The sequence below is a fragment of the Capricornis sumatraensis genome, chromosome 19 (genome assembly GCF_032405125.1).
Source record: "Capricornis sumatraensis isolate serow.1 chromosome 19, serow.2, whole genome shotgun sequence".
NCBI classification, from domain to species: Eukaryota; Metazoa; Chordata; class Mammalia; order Artiodactyla; family Bovidae; genus Capricornis; species Capricornis sumatraensis.
Genome location: NC_091087.1, coordinates 63,117,161 through 63,129,783, shown reverse-complemented (window position 1 = coordinate 63,129,783; position 12,623 = coordinate 63,117,161). Strand labels below are relative to the sequence as shown.

At 53.3% G+C, this 12,623-nt stretch overlaps 1 protein-coding gene across 1 annotated transcript in view; it reads left to right on the top strand.

The window, feature by feature from the left end:
• CCDC88C (coiled-coil domain containing 88C) overlaps window positions 1-12,623 on the top strand; it is a 143,478-nt gene that overhangs the window by 105,396 nt on the left and 25,459 nt on the right. Inside the window, exons 16-21 of the mRNA XM_068991108.1 lie at window positions 1,284-1,411; window positions 3,131-3,272; window positions 3,668-3,856; window positions 5,471-5,632; window positions 6,757-7,034; window positions 10,417-10,560. Coding sequence (XP_068847209.1) covers window positions 1,284-1,411; window positions 3,131-3,272; window positions 3,668-3,856; window positions 5,471-5,632; window positions 6,757-7,034; window positions 10,417-10,560 — 1,043 coding nt within the window. The remainder of the gene's footprint in view (window positions 1-1,283; window positions 1,412-3,130; window positions 3,273-3,667; window positions 3,857-5,470; window positions 5,633-6,756; window positions 7,035-10,416; window positions 10,561-12,623) is intronic.

Sequence of the window (12,623 nt, the reverse complement as noted above, 5' to 3'; positions counted from 1 at the left end):
GAGTCATTCTGGTAAATGACTTCAGCATCTGCCTGGCCCATCACAGAAGCTGGGTCTCCCCACGCGTGGGAGTTCACTGTGGCTATTCACAGGCACCCGGCTTCCTCCATCCTGTGGCTCGGCCATCCCACAGCGGGCCTACCTGCAGCAGGTGGATGCGGAAAAGAAGGGCCACACTTCTTGGGGCAGAATTGGGTCACAGAGTTGCACCTAACTGCTGGGGAGGCTGAGAAACGTTCTAGCTGCATGCTAAGGAAGAAAAGGAAATCTGAGAACTCAGAAAAGTCTCCATGTTAAATATATACATATGTGTATACATTACTGACTGTCAGCGGAGCAGGTCACCATGCTGTGGGGAAGATACAAGACACCAACTCAGGCAGTAGCCCCTGCCTCCAGAAGCATTGGTTAGGGTTTGCTGCAGTAACGCTCGACCCCAGAGTCTCAGGGGCTCATCCCATCCAAGGCTGGTTTCTCGTGCGAGTCCAGGCGACTCTCCAGGGAGCCTGTCCTCTGCGCTGGGGCTCAGTAGTCCAGTCTGCTTTGACCTTGTGGCTCCCCCATCTCAACATGGGGTTAGGGCGGTTCCCGCAGCAGAGGTGAGGCAGCTGGAAGGTCATGCACCGGCCCTTCCGTGCCACACCTGGGGAGCGACCCCGGAACGTTCAGCAAACATCACCAAATGTGGTAGGGGTTCCAGGCCTTGGGATGTGGTAAGGGTCCATGTGAGGGCATGTAGCTATGTCACCGGGCAGAAATTGGTGGCTGCCTGGAAAGCTACAGAGGTGTGGACCAGAGTAAGCGAACTCCTAGGTGAAGTCAATGTCCACTTTCGAAAAGTAAATCAAAACCTAAGTCTAAAAGTAAAATCTTTCTCCCCTTTATACTTTTTTCTTATGTTCTAAATTCCCTGCAATGGGCATTTAATTACATCACTTCATAGAAAAGGCAGTCGTGTTGGAAGAATTCAAACCTGTTCCTCAAAGGTCACCATAAATGGTATCTCGGATGCGTCTCTGGATGTGTTTGGAGCATGTTCAGTCCTTCCCGGACACACTGCTGGTGTCCTGAACCCCAGGGCCTGGGAAGGTGTGTTCATCCCTTTCCTTCAAGACATCCCCAGGGTCCGCTGTCCACACAGAACCACCCTCTTGTCCCTCAATACACCTGAGCCGGCTGTGACTCGAGAAGATGGTTGCTCTGCCCTGAGATGGGCCTGTGTCTGTCTCTCTTGCTGCATCTGCTGGGCTCCTGGCCCATGCTTGTCCTCACTGTCCCCACAGGACCTGGTGCAGGAGAAGCTGAAGAGCCAGCAGCTGAGCAGTGAGCTGGACAAACTGAGCCAGGAGCTGGAGAAGGTCGGCCTCCACAAGGAGCTGCTGCTGCAGGATGACAGCAGCAACGGTGACCCGTGAGGACTCCCCCCTCCCCGGGCGGCTACAGGAGTCCGTGCACCCCACTCCCCGCAGGCTCCACGCCCCACCCCCGTGAGGACACCCCCCTCCCCGGGCGGCTGCAGGAGTCTGTGCACCCTGCTCCCCGCAGGCTCCACGTCCCACCCCCCGTGAGGACAACCCCCCCCCCCGGGCGGCTGCAGGAGTCTGTGCACCCCACTCCCCGCAGGCTCCTCGCCCCACCCCCCGTGAGGACTACCCCCTCCCCCCCAACCCCCCTCCCCCCCCCCCCCCCCCGCGGCTGCAGGAGTCCGTGCACCCCGCCCCCCCGCAGGCTCCACGCCCCGCCCCCCGTGAGGACTACCCCCTCCCCGCCCCCCGCGGCTGCAGGAGTCCGTGCACCCCGCCCCCCGCAGGCTCCACGCCCCACCCCCCCAGTGCTGCATTTTCTCTCCACACCCAAGGGCCTCTTGTCACGTGGGGCTTTCGATCCCAGGCCTCCTTCCTGGAGATTCCAAGCAGGGAGTGGAAGGGGATTTCTTTTGTCCAATAAAAAGGCTTCCTGATTTTTTTTTTCTAGTTAGGCTCTTTCAGGCCAGTTTTAAATTCACAACAAAACTGAGGGGCAGGTACAGAGATTTCCTGTAGACCCCTGCCCCCTGACACGCATACCCTTCCTGACCATCAACTCCCCACCCCCCACCAGAGTGGTACATGCGTTAACACTGACGGGTCATCACCCAGAGTTCACAGGTGACATTGGGGTCACTCTTGGTGTTGCTCCTTGTGTGGGTTTTGACAAATGTATAACGACATGTATCCACCCCTCTGGGGTCTTACAGAGTGTTTTCACTGCCCTGAGGATCCTCTGTGTTCCACCCGTTTGTTCCCTTCTCCTTCCCCCAGCCCTTTGATTTTTTTTTTAAACCAGCCTGCAATTCTTTCTTTCTCTCTCCTTCTCTCCCCTCCTTCTCCTCTTCTTTCTTTCGCTCTCTGCCCCCCGCCCCTCCATGCTGGGCCTTTCCTGGGTTTTCTCTAGCTGCAGTGGACAGGGGCTGCCCTCTAGCTGCCGTGCGCCGGCTTCTCACTGTGGTGGCTTCTCTCGTGGAGCACGGGCTCTAGGGCAGCCAGGCTGCAGTAGTTGTGGCCCATGGGCTTAGTTGCCCCCGTGGCATGGAAGATCTTCCCAAACCAAGGACCTAACTGGTGTCCCTTGCACTGGCGGGAGGGTTCTTAGCCTCTGGGCCCAGCACTTTGATTTGAAAGTTGGGCTGTTGCTTCTTTGCCTGCACTGCATTCCTAAATGATCTCGCTTTTCCAGGAAATCCAGCATCTTGGACTTTTCTTGGACTTGTAACCAACATGATGTCCTTTTAGTGTGGTTACAAGTCCACAGAGATTTACCACTTACCTAGCACTATGGATGGATTCGTTAACCTTTCTGAGACTCAGTTGCCCCATCTGTAAAATGGCCATAATAGTACTTCTCTAAGATGGTGCCTGGAACACTATAGCCGTGACGTTTCATTTACAAGTGTCCCAGATGTGTCTACACCAGGAGTCCAGGGAAGGGCTCTGGGTGACGGTGTTTGGCTCCTGTGGTCCTTCTGGGCCACATCCTTCAACGAGATGAAGAAACCAGCTTAATGCAGGAGGGCCTTGTGGGCAGCTGGGAGACCGGGAGCTTGTGGGAGGAAGAGACAGATAAATACTACCGTGTATTTTTATTTTTTCAGGAAATACAAGATTTTGGAGAGCATAAATGAATCAGCTTTAAAAACAACACTCGCCATGAAAGAAGAAAAGATTGCTTTCTTAGAAGCGCAGGTAGAAGAGAAAGCCAGCCTGAATCACCAGCTGCAGAATGAGATCCAGGTGGTAAGAGCAGTGTGCCCCCCACCCGCCCCGAGACGGGCCAGGGCTCGTGGCTGTGAGATGCCTGCCTCACTTTTCCCAGGCACTCACCTGGGTGGCAGAGGGGCGGCCTGGATGCCTGTGTCCTGGAGCAGGTGTTTGTGGAGAGGACACCCAAGGCTCAGGGGAGGGAGGAGACTGGCCAGTCATGTAGCTGAAGTTAGGGCTGGGTCCTGGCGCTGCCCTTCAGTCCCATCTGCAGGGAGTGGGTAACATGCAGGAGGTTGTGTGTGCTCCCCGCAAAAGCAAAGGCAGGTGCCTGGTGGGTCCGCGCCAGTGCTGGGCGAGGGGATGGTTTGGTGCGGGGGGCCCCCAGCTGGGCCCCTTCCTGCCCCAAGTCTGCTCTCCTGTTCCCACAGCTGAAGAAGGAGTGTGAGGTCCTCAAGCAGAGCCAGGAAGGGGGGACGCAGGCGCAGAACTCTTTCAAACACCCCATGGGGACGTCGGTCGAGGGTCACCCGGGTAAGGAGCCCTGGGCGCCCAGCCACAAGGAGGCCACGATGGAGCTGCTGCGTGTGAAGGACCGGGCCATTGAACTGGAGCGCAATGTGAGTGGGGAGAGGCCGTCCGTGAACCGTCGCGTAGGTGGAGCGGGAATTCCCATCACCAGGAAGGACCCCGGGCAGCAGGAGCTGTTGAGATTGACGCAGGTCTCATCAGCCACTTCTTGTATTTCCTGGCAGGTCCTGTGAGCTCCTTTCCACTTGAGATCCCTTCAGCCTTTTTTTCTTTTTTTTTTTAAGTGAGCATTTTATTTATTTATTTTAAATTGTTTGTTTATTTCTGGCTATGTCAGATGTTAGTCATTGCACACGGGCTCAGTAGCGGTGGTACATGGCTTAGTTGCCCTGCAGCACGTGGGATCTTCATTCGCTGACCAGGGATCAAACCTGTGTCCCCTACATGGGAAGGAGGATTTTTAACCACTGGACCACCAGGGAGATCCCCCTTCGGACTTTCTAACTGAAAGGGTGTGTGCACGTCTTCCCTGAAGACGCGTTCTCTGCATCCCAGCACATCCCTGGGCCTAGAGCGTCTATACCTGCACCGTTTCCACGGGGTTCTGTGTCTCAGTGCTTTGCGGGGGGTCGACCGCCCGTCCACCACGGTCCTCCACCTGTTTTCATGAATAAGATGTTATTGGCCCATAGACACACCCTCTGCTTCCACGCTGTGTGGAGCTGCCTTCCCACGGGGATGGCAGGGGTTAGTGTCGAGGTAGAGACCACACGGCCGGCAGACCCCCAGATATTTGCTGTCTGGCCCTTTACAGAACAAGCTTGTCCATGCATGTCTAAACACTTGACGTCCTTTGATGTCCCCCAGTAGCCTTATGAAGTAGATAGTGATGGTTTTCATTTGATAGATGAAAAAGGTGAGATAGAGTGTAAGAAACTCGACCCTAAGCCCTATACTGGTAAGGGACAGGCCACAACCACCACCCACACGTCCTAGTCCAGTCGGTGGCATATTTTGCTTGGCCTTTATTTGCCTCGCAGAGCATGAACCGCCTTAACCTACCTGCTGTCACCCCTGAGTGGGATGAGGCTGTGGCCACAGGCCCTGACTCCTGTCCTGTGCAAGCTCACAGACATGCATTCTCAGGGTGAGCGACAGAAAACAGAGAGAAGCATTAAAGACAGAAAGCTTTAAAGAGAGCAGCTGTAACTCCCGCTCACCCGTCTCACACTCACATGCTTGGGTTGCTTGCGAGATCCCCATCATGTGTATTCATTCCTATCATGAAAACATGGACAAAAAATTTTTTTTCTGATTCTATTGTCTTTCTAAGAGGGAAAGTGTTACTTCTCTTACTTAATGGGTTCTGGCTTTGGCCCCCATAGCATCAACTCTTGAGGGTTCTCATTCCCAACAACTCAGGTCCCCGCTGCCAGTTAGCAGGTACAGAAGAAGTGAAGTGAAAGTTGTGCTCAGGCGTGTCCAACTTTTTGCGACCCTATAGACTATATATATACAGTCCATGGAATTCTCCAGGCCACAATGCTGGAGTGGGAAGCCTTTCCCTTCTCCAGGGGATCTTCCCAACCCAGGGATCAAACCCAGGTGTCCCTCATTGCAAGAGGATTCTTTACCAGCTGAGCCACAAGGGAAGCAGGTACGGACCTGGCCTCTGATCAGTCCCATGCTTTTCCCTCCCCCAGAATGCGGCCCTGCAGGCTGAGAAGCAGCTGCTCAAGGAACAGCTGCAGCACTTGGAGACTCAGAACACGGCCTTCAGCAGCCAGATCCTGACGCTGCAGAAGCAGAGTAGCTTCCTGCAGGAGCATAACGCCACACTGCAGACGCAGACAGCCAAGCTGCAGGTGAGGGCCGGGCAGGCGGGCCCTGCGGGAAGGATGCTCCTTGTCTCCTAGAAACCAGCCCAGCACTCGCAGGACTCCCAGTCAGCAAGACGAAGCAGAGGGAGAGTTTGGGGCTTTTTTTTTTTAGCAAATGCATTGTACACCATGGTTACTAATCTCAGGATCTTTGAAAGTGGTTTTCAGTGATTGAACACGTGGCTGCCCAGGCTGAAAAAAAGTTCATTTCCCTGCTTTTACTTGCAGTCTTGTCTGTTTCCCAAAATCTATTTCTTGAGATGTTCTTAGGAATTTCTTGGGAAAAGAGATTCTGGAATCAAATAAGTTGAGTTCAACCAAGTCAAGCACATTTCTTCACCGTAGGACCTGGTAGAGTCTTTCTGAAGCAAATGTGAATTTTTCATCTCCACGAGTGAAATGAAGTATCGTCTATTGAGAGCATCTAGCCAAATGAGAGTTCTGGACCGTGCATTTTAAGATGTGGATATTTATTTATAGTTAATAGATTGTGAAAAAAATTAAGAATTATTCGTTGCAGGTTCTGAGAAAGGGGTTTGAAAGTATGTAACTTATGGGTCAGGGATGATGAACAAGATACTGGCAAAGATGTTGGAATTTGTTCTAGTAAAATAAGGAAATAGGGTATTGGTTTGTAGTTTTGTTTTGTTGGGGTTTTTGGTCGTGGCTGTCATATCTTGGTCTCATCTTGATGTTAAGGTAATTAATTCTGACTTCAGAATGGGTTAGGAAGTGTTTCCTTCTCTGCAGTTCCTCATAATTTTGGATGTTGGGTGGGTGTTCTAAAGCTATCAATTAAGTTAAGGTAGGTTGTTGAGGTATTCTGTATCCTCAGTGATGCTGTTTTAAAACTAGGCTTTTAAGAGTATTGAAAGATGGTATCCAAGGAGCTTATTCGTAGATGGGGCCTCATGTGCCACCGAAAGTCACATCTGTGGAGAGGCTTCAGGACCAAGCCCCACGTGACAGTCTATGACACCGTCTGGCCTCCCCCAGCCATTCCTCAAGTCCGGGTAGAACTGTCCTCAGTCCCAGCTGGGTCTTTGCCTGCCCCAGGGGGGTCCCCGCTCCCTCCGTGTCAGCCTTCATCCCCGTCTCCCTCTCGGCAGGTGGAGAACTCCACGCTGACCTCCCAGAGCGCCTCACTCAGTGCCCAGTACGCACTGCTGCAGAGCCAGCAGACGGCCAAGGAGAGCGAGAACGAGAGCCTGCAGAAGCAGCAGGAGCAGCTGACAGCCGCCTACCAGGCGCTGCTGCAGGACCACGAGCACCTGGGGGCGCTCCACGAGCGGCAGTCCGCCGAGTACGAGGCCCTCATCCACCAGCACAGCTGCCTGAAGACCCTGCACCGCAACCTGGAGCTGGAGCACAAGGAGCTCGGCGAGAGGTGCGCACTGGCGGGCCGGCGGGCCAGGTCCCCCGGGTTTGTGTCCCTCCGTGCCCCTCGAGTCTCCTTTTGGCCTGCGGCTTCAGACCATCTGGGGCACTGGAACTTTCCCCAAAGGGAAGTAAATCAAAGTCTCCCTCAGCGGTTTGGAGTGAGAGCAGCTGGAGAGCGGGTGGCCAGGGGATCCCCAGGGAAGAAGGGGTGTTGCGGCCAGTCCCAGCTGAGGGAAACTGCTTGTTGGTGTGGGGTCCCTGCTCCTCTGAGGAGTCTCTTTTTCCCTCTCTCTTCTCTCCAAACCAAGAATAAGGAGGAAGTTCCCCACAGCAGCTCATGTACACTGATGCCCTTCACCCCGCCTTCTCAGTTCTTTTCTGGCCTTTCAGGGTCTGAGCTGCATTTTGTTTTTAACCTTTTGTTGTTGGGTCGCTCAGTCCTGTCCGACTCTTTGTGACCCCGTGGACTGCAGCACGCCAGGCTTCCCTGTCCTTCACCATCTCCCGGAGCTTGCTCAAACTCATGTTCATTAAGTCAATGATGCCATCCAACCATCTCATCCTCTGTTGCCCCCTTCTCTTCCTTTCCTCAATCTTTCCCAGCAACAGTCTTTTCCAATGAGTCAGGTGGCCAAAGTATTGGAGCTTCAGCATGAATCCTTCCAGTGAATATTCAGGGTTGATGTCCTTTCTCCTTGCTGTCAAAGAGACTCTAAGAGTCTCCTCCAGCACCATAGTTTGAAAACAACTTTTAATTTTAAGTATATAGAAATTAAACAGAATGGTATAGTGAAGCCTCTGTAGACCCATGACTGGCTTCGGCAGTGAGCGCTATTTTGCCATCTTTGTTTCATCTTTACTTTCCCCGCTCTAGCCCTCTACACTTTAAGATAGAATTTGCATACATTGAAATGCACCAGTCTTCACTTTGCACTGTTGACAGCTCGTGGGTTCTGGGTTTTGTGTACATTCATTCAGTCAGCCAGCATCGCCTGAGCACCTGCCCCGGCAGATCAGCGACTGTCCTAGGCTCCTGGGCAGGGGTGGTAGGACCCATCACACCTGGGGACAGGTGTGATATGCACGTGGCTCTAATGCAAGAGGGAGAGTCTCTCTAACACTTGGCGAAGGTGGGTGGGTGGGTGTGCGGAAGCAGTTGTCCTCGTCATCTGCTTGTGAGATGGCCCCGCTGGCAGTGCTTCCCTCGACTCAGCCTTACGATGCTCAGTGAAGCTGCAGTGCAGGGGTGTTTCATCACAGACCAAAGGGAGGGTGTTGAGCCAGCAAAGCTGCATGAGGGTGCCTGATGGTGCTGTGGGCCTGGGGTGATGGCGTTCATTCATCCATTCACCTGGTGCTTCCTTTTTGCCTCTGTCTGGAGTCCTCCACTCGCTTGATCCACCCAGATTGCCATTCTTGAGGGCCTGCTGAGACGTCTGCTCCTGTAAGATTGCTCCTTCCAGCCACACTGAGCATCTTAGGCCTCCTCTGCACCCTTCCATGTACATGTGATCCTTTGTACACACCTGCAGTGTGCTTGGTGCTGCATCTAGACTGGTAGGGGAGGCACCCTACTTACTAACAACATGGCGTGAGAAGTGTTCACTCAACTCTGAAGCTAGTGCTCACCTCTCCTGTTATATGTTATAATATCTTATGGTAGTCTTTATGTGTGTTCAGCGGGGGAAGGCTTTTGCAGGTGGAATTTGGACGGGAGTTCATCGTTGCTTTTCCTGTAACCCTTGGCTTAATGCAGCACGGAGCCACTGTGTTACCCAGCGCTTGTTGGACAGGCTGGAGGCCCCTGGGTCTGTCTGCGGCAGAGTTCCAGGTTCAGGAGCCTGGGTACCTGGCGCACAGGGACAAAGGCTCTACATTCATTTCCTTTGACACTAAAATCAGACACTTCGTTCATTCTCTTAACACGTATTTATTGAACATGGTGCCTCCTTCCACTGGGGACTTGGTGATGAGCCAGACTCGCCCGGGCCCTGTCCTGCAGTGGGGTGGTGACTGACGGTCAGAGAGATGCTGGATCAGTGCGCTGTCCCAAGATGCTACAACAGGGAAGTGTGAGCCGGGGATCCTAATGGTCAGCCCATGGCCCTGATTTATCAGACTTGGGATGACTTTTCCCAGAATCATTAACCTGCCTGAGAAAGATCACCCCGGAAAGCCAGGCAGAGTCGCGTGCCCAGCACCGCATCAGGGACCCTCTGCCTTGCAGCTAAAGGCCACATAAATGTCTGCCTCTAAACAGCGGCCCAAGCAGATTTCGAGCTTGATTCCCACTCAGGCACAAGTCCGAGCTCCAGTCACATGGTCCACATACCGCTGATGGGGTGGGGGTGGGCAGTCTGGAGACGAAGACTGGAAAAGCCTGGATGTGGGGACTCTTGAGTCTTTGTGAGCTCAGAAGGTTGCAGCAGGTAGAAGGAGCAACTGGGGCTTATCAGGAACTCTGTCCTTGTGCTCTGCTGAGCTCCAGAGATGGCTGTGCAGTGTGCCCTATGCAGAGACAGAGGAGGAAGTACAAGGAGGCACGTGGAGGGAGAGGGTGAAGTCTGGGTCAGGGGAGTGTCTGGTGTGTGAGTGTGAGAACAACTGGCCTCTGGTGGCTGCCTGGATGCTAACCTTACCCCCGGGAAGCCTCTGCTCCCCGGAACCCAGGGCAAAGCTAGACAGCGAGAAGGGCTCCCCACTCCACCCCCGTCTCCAGGGATTCGCTGCTTTATCAGCTGTTACCTGTACTGGACTCCAGCTGTTTATTTTGTGGTTTCTTTTAAATCTATTGGTGTTTAGTGAGCCTAGCTGAATAGGTGGCTCAGACAGTAAGAATCCGTCTGCAGTACGGGAGGTTGGGGTTCGATCCCAGGGTCGGGAAGATCCCCTGGAGAAGGGAATGCTGCCCATTCCAGTAACCTTGCATGGAGAATCCCACGGACAGAAGAACTTGGCGGGCTACAATCCATGGAGTCACAGAGAGTCAGACACGGCTGAGCGACTACCACTTTCTTAGTGAGCCACCTGGTAGCTTATTTATAATCCTTAAGAGAAGGGCGTAGGGTTCAGAGGACATAGTTCTGGAGTTCCAGGTGACCCAAGGGAGGAAGGCTGTGGTGACGGGGACCGAGGGGACTGTGGAGGCGTGTTGGGTGGGAGGAAGGGACCTCCTGGGTCCGGGGCTGGAAGAGACCCCCAAACCGCCTCACCTGGGCACTGCCTCCCTGGCTGCTGGCTTGGACGCTTCTCAGCCACCACCCTCGCGATTGCCTGCCATCTAAACCTCGCTCCCCACAGAGGAGGCTCCAAGGTCTTCTGGGGTGTGTGTTACCTGTGGGGACAGATGGCTGGGGAACGGGCTGCCAGCAAGGTGTCCCCTCCCGCAGGCACAGCGACATGCTGAAGCACAAGGCGGAGCTGGACGAGCTGGAGAAGGTTTTGAGGGCCGAGAGGGAGGCTCTGCAGCAGGAGCAGAGGACGAGCGCCATGGCCGCGAGCGAGAACCAGAGGCTGCAGGAGGAGCTGGACAGGTAAACGCTGGGGCCCCAGGGCCCACCTGCCCATGGGCAGCGGCATCTCACCCACTCAGCGCCCCCTGAGGTCAAGGGTGTTCCTGGCCATCATGTGTTTTACAGCCCATCATGCTAACAGCTGGTTGGTAATGAGGTCACCAGGAATGGTGCTGGGATGGAAGGACCAGTGTGGTACCTGGGACAGCGCATCCAGTAAGCTGGCGGTCCTCACCTCCCACCCCGAGATGACGATTATGTCAGCCACAGGCACATTCCTCATCTCACGGATTCCCTGTTTATGAACTCACCTCCTTGCTCACATTCATCTGTAAGCCCCCAATCAGTGCTCGTGGCGCTTTCGAGGACATGCCCAGGGTGCTGGGACATTTGAGGTGCCTGACACACACACATCCAGCTAAGGATGCCCAGGGTATTCAGTCCCAGCAGCCCATGCTGCAAATGAGCGTCCTTTTCGTGGCCTGTTTAGAATCATGGTTTTCGTGGTTTTGTACTTTTTGGTGACAGTTTTGCCATTCAACAACTTTCAGCAACTTTCAATGTCTTTCATTACCTGAACATTATTGATCAGAGACGTTTCGGTATTCACTTACATAACAAATCACCAGCCACAGGCATTAGTTTCTGCAAAACTCCCCCAGGCAATAACATGAATGGCCCCCAGGTGGGATGCCTTCTCACGTTCCCAAGTGCGGGGCTGTGATGTACACTACAGAGAATACAGGTGTGGTAGATAAGCTTCCTTCAGGCATGAGTACACTGCTGGTGGCTGTGAGCACATCACAAGCGGAAGCCACACTGAACGAGGTGTGTCTTGACCAGCTGACACAAACTTGTGACCAGATTCACGGACACGCACCCCCACGTTTCTCCTTAAGAGCTGGTTTAGTGTCTCAGGGACCTTAGACTGTTACCACCGAGAGTAATAGGAACCTACAGAATCACCGTGTATCTTAGTCGCTCAGTCGTGTTCAACTCTTTGCGACTCTATGGATTGTAGCCCGCCAGGCTCCTCTGTCCATGGGATTCTCCAGACAGGAATGCTGGAGTGGGTTGCCATGCCCTCCTCCAGGGGACCTTCCTGACCCAGGGACTGAACCCAGGTCTCCTGCATAGCAGGCAGGTTCTTAACCATTATAGAATTATTATCATCCATTTTTTAAAAAATAGATGAGGGAACAGACTGAGATTAAATGCCTCGTCCGGGGCCAGTGCTTGCAGTCAGTGGCAGAGACAGGATTTGAATCAGGTCTTGTCTCTGGCAGGGCCACATGATGCCACTTCCTCCCCATGTCCTTGTGTTCATGAGTAGAGGACTGCGGGCTCGGGTGCCAGGCAGGTCAGGCACGTGGGTGATGAGTGCCAGCTGTAGACCAGACAGTGAAATGGAGAAGCCACTTGGTCTCAAGGTAGTCAGCTGGGAGGCAGGCCTGGGGCTGCCAGATTATCCCTTTGTTTGTGCTTGGTGTCTTAAGAGAAGTTGGACGTTTGAATGTTTTTTTTTTTTTTTTTGGACGTTTGAATGTTGATGTGAAACTTTCACAATTTTAAATGTCACCCCCCTAATTCATTTAATCAGTGAGCCAAACGACTCATCTGTGTCAAAATCAAGTCCATGAGCCCCTGGTACTTTGAGCTTTCTGTTATACATCCTCCCCTGAGAAAGCCCAGTTAGATAATAGTTATGATGATGATGATAATTTTAGCAGATTTACATAATACCCCAGCATCTCATACTTTATTTATCTCGAGAGTTGAAATTAGAAAAGGAGCTTGGAACTGGGAAGAAGAGCTGAGCAGAGACAAAGAGTTTTAGAGCATCTTGTGGTTCAGTGTTTAAAAAAATCTTTGAACAGCAGAACCCTTTTTCCCAAGGAGGCACATATGCCAGAGCCTTAATACAGAAGAGATCGTAACAGTGATGCTCTGTCGGAGTGGGTGCCCGAGCCTGCCTCTGCTGTCTGCCCCGGTGCAGGGTGGGGGCACCAGGGGTACCTTCACAGGACCCCAGAGAACCCAGCTTGAAAACCACTGGTTTTGTTCAACTCCCTCGTTTTGAGGCA